This window comes from Mobula birostris, chromosome 11, assembly GCF_030028105.1.
Source record: "Mobula birostris isolate sMobBir1 chromosome 11, sMobBir1.hap1, whole genome shotgun sequence".
Taxonomy (NCBI): domain Eukaryota; kingdom Metazoa; phylum Chordata; class Chondrichthyes; order Myliobatiformes; family Myliobatidae; genus Mobula; species Mobula birostris.
Window position 1 is genome coordinate 12,437,586 of NC_092380.1, and position 23,187 is coordinate 12,460,772.

General features: G+C 50.4%; 1 protein-coding gene across 6 annotated transcripts in view; it reads right to left on the reverse strand.

Moving 5' to 3' along the window:
- The window catches only part of LOC140204822 (pleckstrin homology domain-containing family A member 4-like), a 73,984-nt gene that overhangs the window by 13,183 nt on the left and 37,614 nt on the right, over positions 1-23,187 (reverse strand). For 4 of the 6 annotated variants that reach the window (XM_072271651.1, XM_072271656.1, XM_072271653.1 and 1 more), the window contains 8 exons: positions 23,119-23,187; positions 21,426-21,506; positions 19,637-19,786; positions 17,691-17,789; positions 14,875-14,983; positions 13,622-13,749; positions 12,366-12,533; positions 10,546-10,704 (listed from right to left, as the gene is read on the reverse strand). In XM_072271651.1, coding sequence (XP_072127752.1) covers positions 10,546-10,704; positions 12,366-12,533; positions 13,622-13,749; positions 14,875-14,983; positions 17,691-17,789; positions 19,637-19,786; positions 21,426-21,506; positions 23,119-23,187 — 963 coding nt within the window. The remainder of the gene's footprint in view (positions 1-10,545; positions 10,705-12,365; positions 12,534-13,621; positions 13,750-14,874; positions 14,984-17,690; positions 17,790-19,636; positions 19,787-21,425; positions 21,507-23,118) is intronic. The other 2 variants (XM_072271655.1, XM_072271654.1) reach the window with 2 other exon arrangements.

Below are 23,187 nucleotides of genomic sequence, written 5' to 3' on the forward strand. Positions count from 1 at the left end.
CAGAGATTACGACCTCAGTGAGGGTGTGTGTAACACAGAGATTACCATCTCAGTGAGGGAGGGTGTGTAACACAGAGATTACCATCTCAGTGAGGGGGGGTGTGTAACACAGAGATCACTATCTCAGTGAGAGGGTTGTGTGTAACACAGAGATTACCATCTCAGTGAGGGGGTTGTGTGTAACACAGAGATTACCATCGCAGTGAGGGGGTTGTGTGTAACACAGAGATTACTATCTCAGTGAGGGGGTGTGTGTAACACAGAGATCACTGACTCAGTGAGCGGGGGTGTGTAACACAGAGATACCTTCTCAGTGAGGGGGTGTGTAACACAGAGATTACCATCTCAGTGAGGGGGTGTGTGTAACACAGAGATTACCATCTCAGTAAAGGGGGGTGTGTAACACAGAGATACCTTCTCAGTGAGGGGGTGTGTAACACAGAGATTACCATCTCAGTGAGGGGGGGTGTGTAACACAGAGATTACCATCTCAGTGGGGGGGGGTGTAACAAAGAGATTACCATCAGTGAGGGGGTGTGTGTAACACAGAGATCACTGACTCAGTGAGCGGGGGTGTGTAACACAGAGATTACTATCTCACTGAGGGTGTGTGTAAAACAGAGATTACCATAGCAGTGAGGGGGGGTGTGTAACACAGAGATTACCATCTCAGTGAGGGGAGGTGTAACACAAAGATTACCATCTCAGTGAAGAGGGTGTGTAACACAGAGATGACCATCTCAGTGAGGGGGGTGTGTAACACAGAGATTACGACCTCAGTGAGGGTGTGTGTAACACAGAGATTACCATCTCAGTGAGGGAGGGTGTGTAACACAGAGATTACCATCTCAGTGAGAGGGGTGTGTGTAACACAGAGATCACTATCTCAGTGAGAGGGTTGTGTGTAACACAGAGATTACCATCTCAGTGAGGGGGTTGTGTGTAACACAAAGATTACCATCGCAGTGAGGGGGTTGTGTGTAACACAGAGATTACTATCTCAGTGAGGGGGTGTGTGTAACACAGAGATCACTGACTCAGTGAGCGGGGGTGTGTAACACAGAGATTACCATCTCAGTAAAGGGGGGTGTGTAACACAGAGATACCTTCTCAGTGAGGGGGTGTGTAACACAGAGATTACCATCTCAGTGAGGGGGGGTGTGTAACACAGAGATTACCATCTCAGTGAGGGGAGGTGTAACACAAAGATTACCATCTCAGTGAAGAGGGTGTGTAACACAGAGATGACCATCTCAGTGAGGGGGGTGTGTAACACAGAGATTACGACCTCAGTGAGGGTGTGTGTAACACAGAGATTACCATCTCAGTGAGGGAGGGTGTGTAACACAGAGATTACTATCTCAGTGAGGGCGTGTGTAACACAGAGATTGCCATCTCAGTGAGGGGGTGTGTGTAACACAGAGATTACCATCTCAGTAAAGGCGGGTGTGTAACACAGAGATACCTCCTCAGTGAGGGGGTGTGTAACACAGAGATTACCATCTCAGTGAGGGGGGGTGTAACACAGAGATTACCATCTCAGTGGGGGGGGGGTGTAACACAGAGATCGCTGACTCAGTGAGCGGGGGTGTGTAACACAGAGATTACTATCTCAGTGAGGGTGTGTGTAAAACAGAGATTACCATAGCAGTGAGGGGGGGTGTGTAACACAGAGATTACCATCTCAGTGAGGGGAGGTGTAACACAAAGATTACCATCTCAGTGAAAAGGGTGTGTAACACAGAGATGACCATCTCAGTGAGGGGGGTGTGTAACACAGAGATTACGATCTCAGTGAGGGTGTGTGTAACACAGAGATTACCATCTCAGTGAAGGGGGTGTGTGTAACACTGAGATCACTATCTCAGTGAGGGAGTGTGTAACACTGAGATTATCATCTCAGTGAGGGGGGTGTGTAACACAGAGATTACCATCTCAGTGAGGGGGGTGTGTAACACAGAGATTATCATTTTAGTGAGGGGGTGTGTAACACAGAGATTACCATCTCAGTGAGGGGGTGTGTGTAACACAGAGATTACCATCTCAGTGAGGGGGGTGGAACACAGAGATTACCATCTCAGTGAGGGGTGGGTGTGTAACACAGAGATTCACATCTCAGTGAGGGGGGGGTGTGTAACACAGAGATTACCATCTCAGTGAGGGGGGTGTATAACAGAGAGATTACTATTCAGTGAGGGGGGTGTATGTAACACAGAGTTTGCTATCTCAGTGAAGGGGGTATGTGACACAGAGATTACCATCTCAGTGAGGGGGGGTGTGTAACACAGAGATTACGATCACAGTGAGGGGGGTGTGTAACACAGAGATTATCATCTCAGTGATGGGGGGGTGTAACACAGAGATTACCATCTCAGTGAGGGGTGGGTGTGTAACAAAGAGATTCACATATCAGTGAGGGGGGTATGTGACACAGAGATGACCATCTCAGTGAGGGGGTGTGTAACAGAGATTACCATCACAGTGAGGGGGTCTGTGTAACACAGAGATTACCATCTCAGTGAGGGGGGGTGTGTAACACAGAGATTGCCATCTCAGTGAAGGGGGGTGTGTAACACAGAGATTACCATCTCAGTGAGGGAGGTGTCTAACACAGAGATTACCATTTTAGTGAGGGGGTGTGTAACACAGAGATTACCATCTCAGTGAGGGGGGGTGTGTAACACAGAGATTACCATCTCAGTGAGGGGGGGAGGTGTAACACAGAGATTAGCATCTCAGTGAGGGGTGGGTGTGTAACGCAGAGATTACCATCACAGTGAGGGGTGTGTGTAACACAGAGATCACCATCTCAGTGAGGGGGGGTGTGTAACACACAGATTACGATCACAGTGAGGGGGTCTGTGTAACACAGAGATTACCATCTCAGTGAGGGGGGTGTGTAACACAGAGATCACTATCTCAGTGAGGGGGTGTGTAATACAGAGATTACCATCTCAGTGAAGGGGGGATGTAACACAGAGATTATCATTTTACTGAAGGGGGGTGTAACACAGAGATTACTAACTCAGTGAGGGGGGGTGTAACACAGAGATTACCATCTCAGTGAGGGAGGTGTGTAACACAGAGATTACCATCTCAGTGAGGGAGGTGTGTAACACAGTGATTACCATCACAGTGAGGGGTGTGTGTAACACAGAGATCACCATCTCAGTGAGGGGGGGGTGTAACACAGAGATTACGATCACAGTGAGGGGGGTGTGTAACACAGAGATTACCATCTCAGTGAGGGGGGGGTTGTAACACAGAGATTACCATCTCAGTGAGGGGTGGGTGTGTAACAAAGAGATTCACATATCAGTGAGGGGGGGTGTGTAACACAGAGATTACCATCTCAGTGAGGGGGGTGTGTAACACAGAGATTACCATCTCAGTTAGGTGGAGTGTGTAACACAGAGATCACTATCTCAGTGAGGGGGGTGTATCACAGAGATTACTATTCAGTGAGGGGGGGGTGTATGTAACACAGAATTCGCTATCTCAGTGATGGGGGGTATGTGACACAGAGATGACCATCTCAGTGAGGGGGTGTGTAACAGAGATTGCCATCTCAGTGAGGGGGGGTGTGTAACACAGAGATTGCCATCTCAGTGAGGGGGGGGGGTGTGTAACACAGAGATTACCATCTCAGTGAGGGAGGTGTGTAACACAGAGATTACCATCACAGTGAGGGGGTGTGTAACACAGAGATTACCATCTCAGTGAGGGGGGGGGGGGTGTAACACAGAGATTACCATCTCAGTGAGGGGTGGGTGTGTAACACAGAGATTCACATCTCAGTGAGGGGGGGGTGTGTAACACAGAGATTACCATCTCAGTGAGGGGGGTGTGTAACAGAGAGATTACTATTCAGTGAGGGGGGTGTATGTAACACAGAGTTCGCTATCTCAGTGAAGGGGGTATGTGACACAGAGATGACCATCTCAGTGAGGGGGTGTGTAACACAGAGATTACCATCGCAGTGAAGGGGTTGTGTGTAACGCAGAGATTACCATCACAGTGAGGGTTGTGTGTAACACAGAGATCACCATCTCAGTGAGGGGGGGTGTGTAACACAGAGATTACGATCACAGTGAGGGGGTCTGTGTAACACAGAGATTACCATCTCAGTGAGGGGGTGTGTGTAACACAGAGATCACTATCTCAGTGAGGGGGTGTGTAATACAGAGATTACCATCTCAGTGAAGGGGGGATGTAACACAGAGATTATCATCTTACTGAAGGGGGGTGTAACACAGAGATTACTAACTCAGTGAGGGGGGGTGTAACACAGAGATTACCATCTCAGTGAGGGAGGTGTGTAACACAGAGATTACCATCTCAGTGAGGGAGGTGTGTAACACAGTGATTACCATCACAGTGAGGGGTGTGTGTAACACAGAGATCACCATCTCAGTGAGGGGGGGGGTGTAACACAGAGATTACGATCACAGTGAGGGGGGTGTGTAACACAGAGATTACCATCTCAGTGAGGGGGGGGGGTTGTAACACAGAGATTACCATCTCAGTGAGGGGTGGGTGTGTAACAAAGAGATTCACATATCAGTGAGGGGGGGTGTGTAACACAGAGATTACCATCTCAGTGAGGGGGGTGTGTAACACAGAGATTACCATCTCAGTTAGGTGGAGTGTGTAACACAGAGATCACTATCTCAGTGAGGGGGGTGTATCACAGAGATTACTATTCAGTGAGGGGGGGGTGTATGTAACACAGAATTCGCTATCTCAGTGATGGGGGGTATGTGACACAGAGATGACCATCTCAGTGAGGGGGTGTGTAACAGAGATTGCCATCTCAGTGAGGGGGGGTGTGTAACACAGAGATTGCCATCTCAGTGAGGGGGGGGGGTGTGTAACACAGAGATTACCATCTCAGTGAGGGAGGTGTGTAACACAGAGATTACCATCACAGTGAGGGGGTGTGTAACACAGAGATTACCATCTCAGTGAGGGGGGGGGTGTAACACAGAGATTACCATCTCAGTGAGGGGTGGGTGTGTAACACAGAGATGACCATCTCAGTGGGGGGATGTGTAACACAGAGATTACCATCTCAGTTAGGTGGAGTGTGTAACACAGAGATCACTATCTCAGTGAGGGGGGGTGTATCAGAGATTACTATTCAGTGAGGGGGGGTGTATGTAACACAGAGTTCGCTATCTTAGTGAAGAGGGGTATGTGACACAGAGATGACCATCTCAGTGAGGGGGTGTGTAACAGAGATTACCATCACAGTGAGGGGGTCTGTGTAACACAGAGATTACCATCACAGTGAGGGGGTCTGTGTAACACAGAGATTGCCATCTCAGTGAGGGGGGTGTGTAACACAGAGATTACCATCTCAGTGAGGGAGGTGTGTAACACAGAGATTACCATTTTAGTGAGGGGGTGTGTAACACAGAGATTACCATCTCAGTGAGGGGGGGGTGTGTAACACAGAGATCACCATCTCAGTGAGGGGGGGGTGTAACACAGAGATTACCATCTCAGTGAGGGGTGGGTGTGTAACACAGAGATTCACATCTCAGTGAGGGGGGGTGTGTAACACAGAGATTACCATCTCAGTGAGGGGGTGTGTGTAACACAGAGATTACCATCTCAGTGAGGGGTGGGTGTGTAACACAGAGTTCGCTATCTCAGTGAAGGGGGTATGTGACACAGAGATGACCATCTCAGTGAGGGGGTGTGTAACACAGAGATTACCATCGCAATGAAGGGGTTGTGTGTAACGCAGAGATTACCATCACAGTGAGGGGTGTGTGTAACACAGAGATCACCGTCTCAGTGAGGGGGGGTGTGTAACACAGAGATTACGATCACAGTGAGGGGGTCTGTGTAACACAGAGATTACCATCTCAGTGAGGGGGGGTGTGTAACACAGAGATCACTATCTCAGTGAGGGGGTGTGTAATACAGAGATTACCATCTCAGTGAAGGGGGGATGTAACACAGAGATTATCATCTCAGTGAAGGGGGGTGTAACACAGAGATTACTAACTCAGTGAGGGGGGGTGTAACACAGAGATTACCATCTCAGTGAGGGGGCGTGTAACATAGAGATTACTATCTCAGTGAGGGTGTGTGTAACACAGTGATTACCATCGCAGTGAGGGGGGTGTGTAACACAGAGATTACAATCTCAGTGAGGGTGTGTGTAACACAGAGATTACCATCTCAGTGAGGGGGGGTGTGTAACACAGAGATTGCCATCTCAGTGAGGGGGGGTGTGTAACACAGAGATTACCATCTCAGTGAGGGAGGTGTGTAACACAGAGATTATCATTTTAGTGAGGGGGTGTGTAACACAGAGATTCCCATCTCAGTGAGGGGGGGTGTGTAACACAGATATTACCATCTCAGTGAGAGGGGGGTGTAACAAAGAGATTACCATCTCAGTGAGGGGTGGGTGTGTAACACAGAGATTCACATCTCAGTGAGGGGGGGTGTGTAACACAGAGATTACCATCTCAGTGAGGGAGGTGTATAACAGAGAGATTATTATTCAGTGAGGGGGGTGTATGTAACACAGAGATTACCATCTCAGTGAGGGAGGTGTGTAACACAGAGATTACCATTTTAGTGAGGGGGTGTGTAACACAAAGATTACCATCTCAGTGAGGGGGATGTGTAACACAGAGATTACCATCTCAGTTAGGTGGAGTGTGTAACACAGAGATCACTATCTCAGTGAGGGGGTGTGTAATACAGACATTACCATCTCAGTGAGAGGGGGTGTAACACAGAGATTATCATCTCAGTGAGGGTGGGTGTAAAAGAGAGATTACTAACTCAGTGAGGGGTGGTGTAACACAGAGATTACCATCTCAGTGAGGGGTGGTGTAACACAGAGATTACAATCTCAGTGAGGGGGGGTGAGTAACACAGAGATTACCATCTCAGTGAGGGGGGTATGTAACACAGAGATGACCATCTCAGTGAGGGGGTGTGTAAAACAGAGATTACCATCACAGTGAGGGGGTTGTGTGTAACACAGAGATTAACATCACAATGAGGGGTGTGTGGAACGCAGAGATCACCATTTCAGTGAGGGGGGGTGTGTAACACAGAGATTACCATCACAGTGAGGGGGTCTGTGTAACACAGAGATTACAATCTCAGTGAGGGGGGGTGTGTAACACAGAGATTACCATCTCAGTGAGGGGGGTGTGTAACACAGAGATTACCATCTCAGTGAGGGGGGTGTGTAACACAGCGATTACCATTTTAGTGAGGGGGTGTGTAACACAGAGATTATCATCTCAGTAAGGGGGGGGGTGTAACACAGAGATTACCATCTCAGTGGGGGGGGGGTGTGTAACACAGAGATTCACATCTAAGTGAGGGGGGGTGTGTAACACAGAGATTACCATCTCAGTGAGGGCGATGTGTAACACAGAGATTACCATCTCAGTGAGGGGGGGGTGTAACACAGAGATCACTATCTCAGTGAGGGGGTGTGTAATACAGAGATTACCATCTCAGTGAGGGGGGGTGTAACACAGAGATTATCATCTCAGTGAGGGGGGCTGTAAAACAGAGATTACTAACTCAGTGAGGGGGTGTGTAACACAGAGATTACCATCGTAGTGAGGGGGCTGTGTAACACAGAGATCACTATCTCAGTGAGGGAGTGTGTAACACTGAGATTATCATCTCAGTGAGGAGGGTGTGTAACACAGAGATTACCATCTCAGTGAGGGGGTGTGCAACACAGAGATTACCATCGCAGCGAGGGGTTTGTGTGTAACACAGAGATTACCATCTCAGTGAGGGGGGTGTGTGTAACACAGAGATTACCATCGCAGTGAAGTGGTTGTATGGAACACAGAGATTACCATCTCAGTGAGGTGGGGTGTGTAACACAGAGATTACCATCTCAGTGAGGGGGTGTGTGTAACACAGTGATCACTCTCTCAGTAAGGGAGTGTGTAACACTGAGATTATCATCTCAGTGAGGGGGGTGTGTAACACAGAGATTACCATCGCAGTGAGGGGGTTGTGTGGAATACAGAGATTACCATCGCAGTGAGGGGTTTGTGTGTAACACAGAGATTACCATCTCAGTGAGGGAGGGTGTGTAACACAGAGATTACCATCTCAGTAAGGGGGATGTGTAACACAGAGATTACCATCTCAGTGAGGAGGTTGTGCGTAACACAGAGATTACCATCTCAGTTAGGTGGAGTGTGTAACACAGAGATTACCATCTCAGTGAGGGGGGTGTGTGTAACACAGAGATCACTATCTCAGTGACGGGGGGGTATGTAACACAGAGATGACCATCTCAGTGAGGGAGTGTGTAAAACAGAGATTACCATCACCGTGAGGGGGTCTGTGTAACACCGAGATTACCATCTCAGTGAGGGGGGGGGTGTAACACAGAGATTACCATCTCAGTGAGGGGGGGTGTGTAACACAGAGATTACCATCTCAGTGAGGGAGGTGTGTAACACAGAGATTACCATTTTAGTGAGGGGGTGTGCAACACAGAGATTACCATCTCAGTGAGGGGGGGTGTGTAACACAGAGATTATTATCTCAGTGAGGGGGGGGTGTAAAACAGAGATTACTAACTCAGTGAGGGGGTGTGTAACACAGAGATTACCATCTCAGTGAGGGGGGGTGTAACACAGAGATCACTATCTCAGTGAGGGAGTGTGTAACACTGAGATTATCATCTCAGTGAGGGAGTGTGTAACACTGAGATTATCATCTCAGTGAGGAGGGTGTGTAACAGAGAGATTACCATCTCAGTGAGGAGGGTGTGTAACACAGAGATTACCATCTCAGTGAGGGGGTGTGTAACACAGAGATTACCATCGCAGCGAGGGGTTTGTGTGTAACACAGAGATTACCATCTCAGTGAGGGGGGTGTGTGTAACACAGAGATTACCATCTCAGTGAGGGGGGTGTGTGTAACACAGAGATTACCATCGCAGTGAAGTGGTTGTATGGAACACAGAGATTACCATCTCAGTGAGGGGGTGTGTGTAACACAGTGATCACTCTCTCAGTAAGGGAGTGTGTAACACTGAGATTATCATCTCAGTGAGGGGGGTGTGTAACACAGAGATTACCATCGCAGTGAGGGGGTTGTGTGGAATACAGAGATTACCATCGCAGTGAGGGGCTTGTGTGTAACACAGAGATTACCATCTCAGTAAGGGGGATGTGTAACACAGAGATTACCATCTCAGTGAGGGGGGTGTGTGTAACACAGAGATCACTATCTCAGTGACGGGGGGGTATGTAACACAGAGATGACCATCTCAGTGAGGGGGTGTGTAAAACAGAGATTACCATCACCGTGAGGGGGTCTGTGTAACACCGAGATTACCATCTCAGTGAGGGGGGGGGTGTAACACAGAGATTACCATCTCAGTGAGGGGGGGTGTGTAACACAGAGATTACCATCTCAGTGAGGGAGGTGTGTAACACAGAGATTACCATTTGAGTGAGGGGGTGTGCAACACAGAGATTACCATCTCAGTGAGGGGGGGTGTGTAACACAGAGATTACCATCTCAGTGAGGGGGGGTGTGTAACACAGAGATTAACATCTCAGTGAGGGGGGGTGTGTAACACAGAGATTAACATCTCAGTGAGGGGGTGTGTGTAACACAGAGATTACCATCTCAGTTGGGGGTGTGTGTAACACAGAGATTACCATCTCAGTGAGGAGGTTGTGTGTAACACATATATTACCATCTCAGTGAGGGTGTGTGTAACACAGAGATTACCATCTCAGTGAGGGGGGTGTGTAACACAGAGATTACCATCGCAGTGAGGGGGTTGTGTGGAATACAGAGATTACCATCGCAGTGAGGGGTTTGTGTGTAACACAGAGATTACCATCTCAGTGAGGGGGGGTGTGTAACACAGAGATTACCATCTCAGTGAGGGGGGTGTGTAACACAGAGATTACCATCTCAGTGGGGGGGGGTGTAACACAGAGATTACCATCGCAGTGAGGGGGGTGTGTAACACAGAGATTACTATCTCAGTGAGGGTGTGTGTAACACAGAGATTACCATCTCAGTGAGGGGGCGTGTAACACAGAGATTACCATCTCAGTGAGGGGGGTTGTGTAACACAGAGTTTACCATCTCAGTGAGTGGGTGTGTAACACAGAGATTACTACCTCAGTGAGGGGGGGGTGTATCACAGAGATTACCATCTCAGTGAGGGGGTGTGTAACACAGAGATTACCATCGCAGTGAGGGGGTTGTGTGTAACACAGAGATTACCATCTCAGTGACGGGGGGGTGTGTAACAACCGAGATTACTATCTCAGTGTGGGTGTGTGTAACACAGAGATTACCATCTCAGTGACGGGGGTGTGTAACACAGAGATGACTATCTCAGTGAGGGTGTGTGTAACACAGAGATGACTATCTCACTGAGGTGGTGTGTGACACAGAGATCACTATCTCAGTGAGTGGTTTGTGTGTAATGGGACACAGACAGTGCCAGTGGAGAGTGTCCACGGTCACCCTACAGAGACGGCCGGAAGCGAGGCTTCACCCACCACAACTGGCGACACGACCACGCCCCTCTGGGCCATTCGGCCCGTCTTGGCCCGGTCCTGACCCCGTGCTTGAAGGTGCCTCTTCATCCTCTCCTTCTGCTCCTCTGCACTCATCTTTCCTCTCCGGCCTGTGCCCCCGGTTGTCGGCGCAAGATCCCCCTGGCGGCATAAAGATAAATCGTTACGGAGGACAATTCACATCTTTTCAAACCTCATGGCGGTAGCGGGGGGTGGGGTGGGGGAATCTGGTAATTCGCCATCTGCTTTTTAAAGTAAATATTATTCCGGTGGGGTGGCTGGGAATAAGGATAAAAGGAGAGAACACAGACAAACTGCTGGAGGTCTCAGCATGTCAGTCAGCACCTGTGGAGGAGAATATTCAGGCTGAGGTCCTTCATCACAACTAGAAAGGAAAAGGGAGGGCAGCGGTAGCGATGGAGGGAGGGGGAGGAGAACAAACTGGTGGGTGATACACGAGGAATTCTGTAGATGCTGGAAATTCAAGCAACACACATCAAAGTTGCTGGTGAACGCAGCAGGCCAGGCAGCATCTCTAGGGAGAGGTACAGTCGACGTTTCTGTCCTGACGAAGGGTCTCGGCCCGAAACGTCGACTGTACCTCTCCCTAGAGATGCTGCCTGGCCTGCTGCGTTCACCAGCAACTTTGATGTGTGTTGGCGGCTGATACGTAGGTGAGACCAGCTGAGGGGAAGCTGGGTGGGTGGGGGGAGGGCGGACAAAGTAAAAAGCTGGGAGGCGATAGGTGGAAGACGTACTGTAAAGGGCCGGAGAGGAAGGAATCTGATAGGAGAGGAGAGTGGACCATGGGAGAGAGGGAAGGAGAGGATGGGCAAGTGAGGAGACGGGGTGAGAGGACACCCAGAATGGGGGATGGAAAAATAGGGAAGGGGAGGGCGAAGAGAAATTACCGGAGGTTGGAGAAACCGATGTTTATGCCATCGGGTTGGGGGCTATCAGAACAACTCTCGGGTTGGAGGGCTGCTGAAAGCTTCCGGGAGTTTGTTGGAATGTGTTCACAGTGGCAGGAGAGTCCACAGGTAGAAGACAGTCAGCGTCAGGTAAAGAGAAATCCGTTTACACAGCAAGGTGCTGCTTGAGAGGGTGATACTGGTTCATTATCGCCACAGGTATTGAGGTACAGCGAAGGGCAAAGTACTTTGTGTGGCATCTATATGCCATACATAATTACACTTTGATAGTGAAACGGAGACAGAATGAGGAATACGGTGGAGTATTTACAGAGAAAGTGCAGAGCAGGAGTGGAGATGAAGTGTAAGAGCCACGGCGAGATAGATCAAGAACTTCCGATGTCACTTTTTCGAGTACGAGAGGTCCCGTCAGCGGGAAGACACTGTCCTTGAGCCCTGGTGGTTTGTACGGGGAGGGATTGAATATTTTCTGTCCGATGGGAGGAGGGGAGAGAGGCGAAGGATCACAGTGGGAATGGTCCTTGACTATGTTGGCTGCTTTCCCAAGGCAGCAGGAAGTGTAGACGGAGTCAGTGGAGGAGAGGCTGGTTTGTGATGTGAACTGGGTTGCGTTTGTAACTCTGCAATCTCTCGCCGTCCTCGGGACGCTAAGCAATGGCAACACTATGCCGTTGTGCACCTGGGGAGGATGCTTTCAATGGTGCATCTGTAAAAGTTGGTGAGAGTCTCCGGGGGACGTGCTGGGAGTCCTAAGGTTTACGGGGAAGGAGAGTCCTTGGGCAGCGGCAGCAAATTCCGGAGTATCCTCTGAAAGGGGAAACGGGCACAGGAGAGGGTGGGCAGGGTCAGAGGAAGTGCGGAGAGGGTTACCTTCACCTTCCCGTTGGTCACGGGCTCGCTCTGGACATCTTTCGGCTGGTGCTTGTGCTCGCGCAGGGTCACCAGTGACGCAGCCTCAGGCCCGACGTGTACAGAAGTGAGATCCTCGTGATAGGGCATATGGGGAAGGGGTGGTCGGCAGGGCACATCGTCCTCTCCCTACAGCACTCCCAGCAAATGATAAAGGAAGGAATCAGCATTCTGCATTTTGTTTTCTTCACCTGCCCACCAATCCTTCCCACCATCTCCTTCCAACTCACCCATCCACCATCTCTTCATCACTCCCTGACTCTCCTTCCCCACCCTGAGCATATCCACCAGCTCCGCCCAGAACCCACCACCACCCACCATCTTCTCCCCAGTCCCCATTCCTCAATCTACTCCCCACCCCTCAACCCTACCCATGATCTCCCTCCCACTCCCTGAATCCACCCCCCATCTTCCCAGCACTCCCCACTGCCCACAATCTTTCCCCCCAGTCCTTGACCCCACCCATCATCATTTCAACCCCTGACCCACCCACCATCGCCTTCTCACTCCCTGACACTCCCACCATCTCTTCCCCATCTACCATCTCCATCCCCATTCCCAGCCCCACCCACATCTCTTCAGCATCTGACCCACCCATCATCTCATCCCCACTGCCCACCCCCATCTACTCCCCACCCCTCAACCCTACCCATGATCTTCCTCCCACTTCCCAAATCCACCCATCATCTTCCCACCACTCCCCACCATCTTCTCCCCAGTCCCCACCCCTCGACCCTACCCATGATCTCCCTCCCACTCCCTGAATCCCCTTCCCAGCACTTCCCACCACCCACTATCTTCTCCCGTGTCCCCGACCCCACCCACCATCATCTCAGCCCCTGACCCATCCACCATCTCCCCCAATCCCATGGTCCCACCTATCACCTCCTCTCCATGGCCACAAGCCCACCCAACATCCTCTACCCCATACCCCCACCCACACTTACCAACCCTTTTCCCATCATTAGAACCACCCACCTACCTGCTCCTCTCGTCCTCCATCGCCAATCATCTCCCGGTGACTTTACCCTTGCCACACCGCGTTCTCCTCTCCGTGTTTTCTCATCACACCCATCCATTACCTTTCCGTGTGCCCTGCCCCCACTCACCTCCCCCCAGTAGACCATTGTCAGTACACAAAGACTCCCCCCCCCCACCAGGTGAAGGCGAAGGTTGATAACACGGGTCCTTTGGCCCGGCCGTGGGACCTCACTCACCGGTGGGGAGGCGCAGAGGGCTGGCAGCTGCCTCGAGCTCGGAGACGGCAGTGGCGTCAGACGCCGTGGTGAGTCTCGTTGCAGCTCCAGTCGATGATCCAGGACGGGGGAAGCTGAAAACGAGGCTGCTGGAGGACAGGGATTGACAAGACATCGTTTAAAACCCAACTTGAGAGAGGCTCCAGGATAAGGAAATGCAGCGGAACAGACCCGGCATAACCTAAACACAGGAGATTCTGCAGATGCCGGAAATCCGGAGTAGCACACACCTAATGCTGGAGGAACTCCGCAGGCCTGGCAGCGTCTTACCCGTTGATGTCTCAGTCCAAGACTCTTGTTTGATGAGGGGTCTCGGCCCAAGACGTTGACAGTTTATTCCCCTCCACTGACCTCCAGCATTTTGCGTGTGTTGCTCAGAAAGGGCAAAGGATTGGGATTGCAGACCGTGGACATTTACGACGTGGGCTGTCACAGGGTCTTGGCACCGCATTCAGTGAAACACAATCTAGGCAGGTAAATACGACCTGCGTCCCAATTAAAATCTGTGTCTACAGAACAGGCCTCCACTGTGGGGAGGGAGGGGAGGGAATGTCGACTCAGACCATTAGAGGCCTGTTTCGGGCATTTTCATGCCTTACAAGGCGCAGATTGGAAGTCTGTGTGGGGCGCCACTCCTCGCACAGACACTAGAGCAATGTGTGGTTAAGTGCCTTGCTCAAGGACACAAACACGCTGCCCACAGCTGAGGCTCAAACTAGCAACATTGAGATCACTAGACGAACGCCTTAACCACTTGGCCACTGTGGGTCAATGTTTAAAATTCTGTACTCCACAATGCAGGTGCAAACTCGCAAACCTCAAGTAAGACCATCACTACCTGCAGTAGACAAGTTCAACAGATGAGAAATAATCTTAAAGGCAGGATTTGAAGGTTTGTAGGACCAGTGAGTGTCAGTGTGTGTGGGACCGTCCCCCAGTAAGGGTCAGTGTGTGTGTGTGACCTGTTCCCCCAGTGAGGGTCAGTGTCCTGGCCCACAGTGTGAGTTAGTGGAAACTCTGCTGTTATGCATGTCACTGTCTGTAGATCCCAGACTCCAGTAAATATCACCCCTGTGGGACTGTACTGGAACCAGTCTGGGTTTGTGTGGTCAGTCTCCACATGGACAAGTTGGTGATCACCTTGGTTTGAGTGGGTCAGTTTGTGACCACCCTGTCTCTCTCCCCCAGGAACAGTTGCTGTGTTTTGTTGTTACCTGGGTGCCGAGTCGACTCTATTGCAACCTGGAAGTTCTTCTTGTTGTTGAGGAGCCCGAGCATCACATCCTGCATCATCGACAGGTCCCGCTGAGCCTCTCCTCGCTCCTGTACAGACACACGCGGTCACCCTGTCCATCCAAATAACCATCACCCACCCACCATCCACCAGGTGATCCCCTGTCCATTCAATCCCACTGCCCCTCGCCAATCCTCCAGAGGTAAGGATTCATTCTATTCAATGTAGTCTTGTCCACATTTGTTACAGTTGCTTTTACAATCATATTCCTCTACTGGAGATTTATCACAGATTCTAAGTGAAGTTTATAAGATTATGAGAGGCATAGACAGAGTGGATTTCTCCCTGGGTAGCAATGTCAAGTGGTAGACAACATGTGTGCAAGAACTAGAATTCGATTGTAAACAAGGCCGGGCAGCAGAAACCTGATTGGACAAGGACTAACCAATCAGGAGGGACGGACGATGGGGTATAAATACCACCGGACTAGACATGCCCAGGCATCATCCCCGATGAAGGTGGCAGAGTCTGTCATTGAAACATCGGTTAAAATCGATACCTCTATCCGGCTGCAAGCCCGAGAAGAGTTTATTAGACAGTATGTATCTTCGGCGGAGATGGTGGGGAGGGGGGAGTACACAGGAGATTTGCAGTGTAAGGGTTTACACAGAGGGTGGTGGGTGCTGCAATGGGCTCTCAGGGGTATGTGGTGGAAGCACACAGGCTTTTAGATACACACAGTATCACGGAATAGAGGGAGAGGGATCATGTGCAAGCAGAAGAGGTTTAATTTATTTCAACATTATGGTCAAGTGCAGGCGTTGTGAGCCAAGCAGCCTGTTCCTATACTGTTCAATATACTATGTGAATTCAATATACTGTTCAATAAACTATGTAAATCTTCCTCGGACTTTCTCCTAGACTTAGGGCAGCCTGATTACCAGATACTTGTACCTCTGTGACTGTGTGTGTGTGTGTGTGTGTGTGTGTGTGTGTGTGTGAGTGAGAGTGAGAGTGTGTGTGCATATGTGCCTGTCTATGTGAGTGACTGTGTGTGTGTGAGTGAGTGTGTGTGTGTGTATGTGAGTGTGTGTATATACACACACACACACACACACACACACACACACACACACACAATCAGTGGCCACTTTATTAGGTACAGCAGTCAAACCTTCTGTGGTCTTCTGCTGCTGTAGCCATCCACTTCAAGGTTCAACATGTTGAGCGTTCAGAGATGCTCTTTTACACCACTGTTGTAATGCATGCTTATTTCAGATACAGTTGCCTTCCTGTCAACGTGAACCAGAAAGCCATTCTCCTCTGACCTCTCTCATTAACAAGGCATTTTCGCCCACAGAACTTCCCTTTGATGGATGTTTTCTGTTTTTTGCTCCATTCTCTGTAAACTCTAGAGGCTGGTGTGTGTGAAAATCCCAGGGGATCAGCAGTCTGTGAGATACTCAAACCACCCCATCTGGCACCAACGATCATTTCACAGTCAAAGTCACTTAGATCACATTTCCCCCACCCCCCATTCTGATGTTTGCTCTGAACAACAACTGAATCTCTTAACCATGTCTGCGTGCTTTTATAAATTGAGTTGCTGCCACATGATTGGCTGATTAGATAATTGCATTAATGAGCAGGTGTGCAGGTGTACCTAATAAAATGGCCACTGGGTGTACAGTTTGTCTGTTTGATGCGGGATACGTACTTGTGCCTCAGTGTGCCTTTGCCAAGTAAGACAGTGGCACGTTCGATGCAGTGGCTTCTACGGGGTCAACAAGGTGTGCCATTGTCCTTTTTAAACATATGTTTTATGATCGTAAGAACCTGCTGGACATTAAGGAAGTACTGCAGATCTACCCCATCAGCAAGTTGCTCGCTGGCAGAGAAAATTAAGCTGCTGTGCACTGTGCTGCTGTCTGCGTTGAAGGAGGCGTACAGGCTAATAGCAAGTGACCGCCTTGGTCACTTTCCATGTGATCGTGAGACCCTTTTGGTTATTGTTAACGTAGAATGCCACAAGTTCGATTCACTGATTTATTGGCGGGGAGCAGTGGAGCTGCTTGGGCCTCCAGCATAGTGCGGACTAGGCCGCAAGCTGCGGTGCTGCCAGGAGAGAGGCGTTGGAGCCGGTGCACTCCACCGGGGGCAGTGTGGCGTGGCGTCCAGACTGGAATCAGTGCTGCCCCCCAGTGTTCACTTGGCAGAAGACAAGCTCTATTGCTGCCAACCGCAGATTGCTGTGGCATTCATAGCTGGGGTCTGGACTATTATCTTACTGATATCCTTATGTGCTTGCTATCTTACAGGTACTTTGTGCTGTGTGTGACTGTTGGTACTGTGTTCTGCACCTTGGCCCTGGAGCAACTCCTTTGGCTGTATTCATGGGTATTCATGTATGGTTGAATGACAATGAAAGTTGAATTGAATTGAACATGTATGTTTTTGTATGTGTGGACGTGTTTGTCTCTGAGTACAACAGTACAGATGGGTATTTGGTAACTAACACCAAGAGAAGGGCCCGTTTCTGTGCTGTGTGAATCTTTATCAGAGTCTTTATCTCTGTATCTAAGTGGGGTTTCAGCACTTTATGACTGAACCAGGGGAACCACTTCAAATCAACAGACCAAGTGGTGTGCAGGGTTAAAGCCGGCAGAGGGTTGCAGTGCAGTGCGTGTGATGGTCTGTACTGTGGACGGATCTGTGGCGAGACACATAAGGACACACTGGACCCATCAGCAAACCCCGAGGACAGAAAAGAAAAAAAAAACTAATTGTGCAAAGTACCTGCGGGGACCCACACCTGCCCATCAGCTCTCGAGGGGCTCGGAGACGCTCCAGCTCGTTCTCCAGGAATTCATACTCACTCCAAGCCTGTTCCATTTCCTGTTCCCGAACAGATACAGGGTTCAGTATCATTAGTGAGAGGGAGAGGGGGAGAGGGAGGGAGAGAATGAACATACGTACGTACGTGTCAGGACGCAGCTAAGTGTATACTTAGACAAACATGGTCACTGTACACCAATTGGGCGGCACAGTAGCGTAGTGGTTAGCAGATACGGTGCTGGCGATCCCGGTTCAATTCCCGGCGCTGCCTATAAGGAGTTTGTACGTTCTCCCCGAGGGTTTCCTCCCACAATCTAAAGACGTACCAGTTGGTAACTGGTCAATATAAATTGTCCTGTGATGAGGCTGGGATTAAATTGGGGGATTACTGGACGGCATAGATCGAAGGGCCTATTCTGCACTGTCTCAATAAATAACTTTTTAAAAAAATAAACTAAATGCAGAATAGAGTTTCTGCAGTCCTTTGCTTTCATCCTTTTGTATCTTCTGCCCATTGGAAGGGAGAAGGGAGAATATCTGGGGTGATTATGTTGGCTGCTTTCCTGAGGCAGCGAGAAGTGTAGATGGAGTCAGCAGACGGGAGGCTGGTTTTACACCTCGGCATTCTTACAGCCCCCTTACCCAGCTCTGGGATCGCGGCCGGATTCAGGAATGGGTTTGGGGTGCTTCAGCCAAAGTTAGAAACTGGTGTCCAGCTTCACGTGAGTTCCCCCTGGGAAGGGGGCTTATTCTGCGGAGAGGGACTCGGAGACATGTGAGAGCTCACCAGGAATTCTCCCTCACCAGTCACTGCCGTGCCAGCTTGGTCTAACCATCGCTCAGACTGGTTGTATAACTTGAGGAGAGCTGTAGACTGTCTCTGTGGTAAATATCTTCCCTGTGTAATGCCCTGGTTCACAATGTTGCTGGTGTGCTGTAGGTATTTCATTTAACAGCTCTGTAAGAGCCGGCTGTTCTGCTTTTGGTCAGTTTGGGTTTTTGTTGAAGATATGGGATGTGTACCATCCGGTTAGGATGGCGATCTGCGGGGAGTTTTTCCTGGTCAGGGACACTACGGTTGGGCTTGAGTCTTGCTCGGTGGGAGAGGAAGAGATAAGACGCTGCAGAGAACAGGTCGTAGGATTCGACCCGGCGCGGGACCGTGATTCGATGGAGCCAGGTGCCGAGATCGAGCGAGGATGAGTGAAACAATGAGCTCCAACTTGTGCACTTTTGACTATTTAATTAAAATAGGCCCTTTCCTTTTTGGTTTTCTTTACTAACCCTGTAGTTAAGATTCATAAACATAATTCCTTTAATTGTATGCAGTGTGCTGTCTGTAATTTCATGGCACTGAGATGTAACAGGGCAGCAAATTACACAGCGTCCACACACACTGGGGTTTGGGATGGTTGAGCCATCTCAATCTCTGAGTTTGGCGGACCGGAGTGTGTTTTCCCTCGACATACATAGCCATGGAAACCAGGGGGTTTCATCTGTATCAGACACTTTTCATCATTTGCCTCTCTGACTCGGTCAGAAGGTTTGTGGAAGAAATTCTCCATTCTACGCTTCCCGGAGAAGTGATGAACTGTCACTGCACTGTGGGTGTTGAATGTATCATTTCTCCCTGATCGGATACTGGGATTGGCAACAGTTGTCTGAACAGTGGGGTGGTGGGGGGGGGGGGGAAGGACCATCGATCGACTCCCTCTGCGGCCAGGGGCCAAGGCTCCCGACGCCCCTCAGCGTTTGGAGTGGGTCCTGAACATCGGGGTGAAAGGAGGGGAAAGGAGCCCCGACCAGCCAGCCAAGCCCAGGCTGTTGGGGGGGGGGGGCTGCGCCATCTCCCACCCTTCAGATCCTGCGCCGCGAACGCCATCGGCGAGCCCGCCTGTGCCGTTTACCAGGGAGAGGTCGCAGAGCCTGGCCCGGGTCTGGATCAGCTCCTCCTGCAGAATCCGCTGCTGGCACGTCAGTTTCTTGGCCATGGCCTGCTGTCCCCCGAAATCCAGCAGCTGGCAGCGGATGGCGTCCAGAGCTCTCTCCAGCCTGTCCTGGAGAAAGGTCAGTGTGCACGTCACAGCTCGCTGTCCCTGTTACCAGCTGAGTGGGGTTGTACTGGGCATTTCTCCTTCCTCCACAGTCTCCTCCCTCCCCTACACCCCTCCGTCCCTCAGTAAACTCCTCCCTCCCCTACACCCCTCTGTCCCTCAGTAAACTCCTCCCTCCCCTACACCCCTGCGTCCCTCAGTAAACTCCTCCCTCCCCTACACCCCTCCGTCCCTCAGTAAACTCCTCCCTCCCCTACACCCTCCATCTCTCAGTAAACTCCTCCCTCCTCTACACCCCTCCGTCCCTCAGTAAACTCCTCCCTCCCCTACACCCTCCATCCCTCAGTAAACTCCTGCTTCCCCTACACCCCTTCATCCCTTTGTGAGCTCCTCTGCCCCTACACCCCTCCGTCCCTCTATAATCTCCTTTCCCCTACTCCCCTCCATCCCTCTGCAAACTCCTCCTTCCCCTTCACCCCTCTGTCCCTCTGTAAGCTCCTCCAGCCCCTACACCCCTCCCACAGAACTCCCTCCAACCCCTACAGAATTTCTTCCATTACTTCTGCCAGCCAGGACGCCACCTCTTCTACCTGTACCCTCCTCCAGACCCTGGAGACCTCATTTCCTCTGTGACCCCACCCAGCACCCGTAACGCAGACTTTCCTCCAGTTCCCGCACCTCCCCTGTAAACACTCCCAACCCCTACACCCTCCCAATCTCCAGTCTCTCCACCCCCACATCTCTGTAAACTTACCCAGCCCTTATTCCCCAACTTTAAAACTTTATTCTGCTGCTAACCCTCTCTGCAATCTCTTCCCTCGATTCAGATTCATTTTATTTATCACGTGCATATCAAAACATGCAGCACTGTGCAGACATTTTAGGCATATTTCTATAGCTAGGGTGCCTAAGACTTTTGCACGGTACTGTACTTGTCAACGTGGAGTGGGGAGCGAGTTTGTAAATCTGACAGGAGCAAAGGACGTTGGGAATGGTGAGGGTGGAGTGCCTCGGGAGGAGTGTGGGGCAGGTGGCAGAGGAGTGCCGGGATGGGGGTGGTGCAGGTGCAGACACACCCAGCCCTGAGACACCAGGCAAGATGATTTGATTCTGAACAATTGGTTTATTGATCATTACAGAATGTCTCTCTGGTGCTTCCCACTCCCTCCCCTCCCCTTTCCCCTTTTCCCAGCCATGATTCCCCTCTCCCTGCCCCCTTCCCACTCTCAGTCCACAATAGAGACCCATATCAGAATCAGGTTTATCATCACTCACACATGTCATGAGGTTTGTTGGTTTGTTTTGCGACAGTACATAAAATTACCACAGTAGTGTGCAAAAGTCTTAGGCACCTTATGCACAGTGCTTTTGCACACTACTGTATTTCAATGTACTGCTGCCACAAAAGAACAAATTTCACGACATATGCCTGATTCTGAACACTTTAACGAAAATACCCTGTGAGGTTTCACCAGAGCTGTATCAATACAGTCTGCAGGTGCCAGTACATTGAATATCCTCCTGGCCTAATCCGCTCTCACTTACTTTCTGGTGGAGGGAGGAAGTGGGGAGGGGCGGTCCAATCGTTTGGGAGGAGCCAACGTCAGACTGCAGGTCAGACTGGTGGGGACTTGTTACGTACCTTCTCCGCTTTGAGTGGGGTCGCTTCAGCTACAAGGCCCTGGAGAATTCTGTCCTGCCCACACAACCGGGTCAACAGCACCTGAGGACACAATGTGCAGAATATCAAGTCCAGAATCTACAGAATAACGTACCTGTCCAATTCATACTGACCCTGTCCTTTCAGTGAGGACAGTTTAGAAGGAAGATTGACTCTATTTAAGCCTCCCCTTTTATTTTGCAGAAATACCTTTACTACAGACCACATTCCACAATGCTACAAAATATTACAACAAACACAAGGACTATGACAGTGATAATACAAACTAAACTCGATTAAAATATTCCCATCTCTGTTAAGGATGGAACTTATCCTCTGCAATGGCCATCAGTCCCGAAACACCTCCGTCGTACCTGTGGACACAGCAGCTTCCTACTCCGTGGTTACCCAGGCGTGGACGTATCCCCTGAGCATCACTGTCCCTTCTCTTCTCTGACAAAACTACTTTTATTACAAGTTCAAACCACTGCACAAATGTGCGATCATGTTACAAAACAGAAAACCAGACAAATCACAATTAATATACATTAAACTAATACGTTCCCATCCTTATCGAGGATGGTATTTAACCCCTGCGGTGCCCAATGGTCCCGAAACAATGCCATGGTCCCTGTGGCTGCTGTGTGTCCCCTTTCAACAGCGACCTGGGCATGAACACACGCCCTAAACACTGTCTGGCATCCGCCTGGTCAGAACCCTCCACTGCCCGTCTCCAGGACTAACGGACAGCCTATGGAGCAGGCGATGTCCCTTCGCTGGGACTCCCTGATGGGACAGTGCGGAGGGTGTGTTTGATGGGACAGTGCAGAGGGAGAGTTTGACGGACAGTGCGGAGGGAGAGTTTGACGGGGGAGCGTGGAGGGAGAGTTTGACGGGACAGTGCGGAGGGAGAGTTTGACGGGACAGTGCGGAGGGAGAGTTTTGTGGGTCAGTGCGGAGGGAGAGTTTGACGGGACAGTGCGGAGGGAGAGTTTGACGGGACAGTGCGGAGGGAGAGTTTGACAGGACAGTGCGGAGGGAGAGTTTTGTGGGTCAGTGCGGAGGGAGAGTTTGACGGGACAGTGCAGAGGGAGAGTTTGACGGACAGTGCGGAGGGAGAGTTTGACGGGACAGTGCGGAGGGAGAGTTTGACGGGACAGTGCGGAGGGAGAGTTTGACGGGACAGTGCGGAGGGAGAGTTTGACGGGACAGTGCGGAGGGAGAGTTTTGTGGGTCAGTGCGGAGGGAGAGTTTGACGGGACAGTGCGGAGGGAGAGTTTGACGGGACAGTGTGGAGGGAGAGTTTGACGGGACAGTGCGGAGGGAGAGTTTGACGGGGAGAGTGGAGGGAGAGTTTGACGGGACAGTGTGGAGGGAGAGTTTGACAGGATTGTAGAGGGAGAGTTTTATGGTAGAGTGTAGAGGGAGAATTTTAAGTGACAGTGTACTGGAATCTTTTGATGGGACATTGTAGTGAGAGCTTTACTGTGTACCAAAGGTGTGATGCTCCTCCTCTGGGAATAAAGTATTAGGAGATTCATTCTGGATGCAGTGGTGACCCTGCATCCATTAAATCTGTGAATAATCTTGAACCTGTTTTGTTTTTCTCATGTGTTGATGTGAAGAACATTCCCAAAGGAATAAGAGATAATCCGGAGGCTGAAAAACTACTTACATCAACTTCGCTTTCAGCCATTCTGACAGGTTCTGCTGGGAATTCCTGGAAGATCTCCGGAGCACCTCC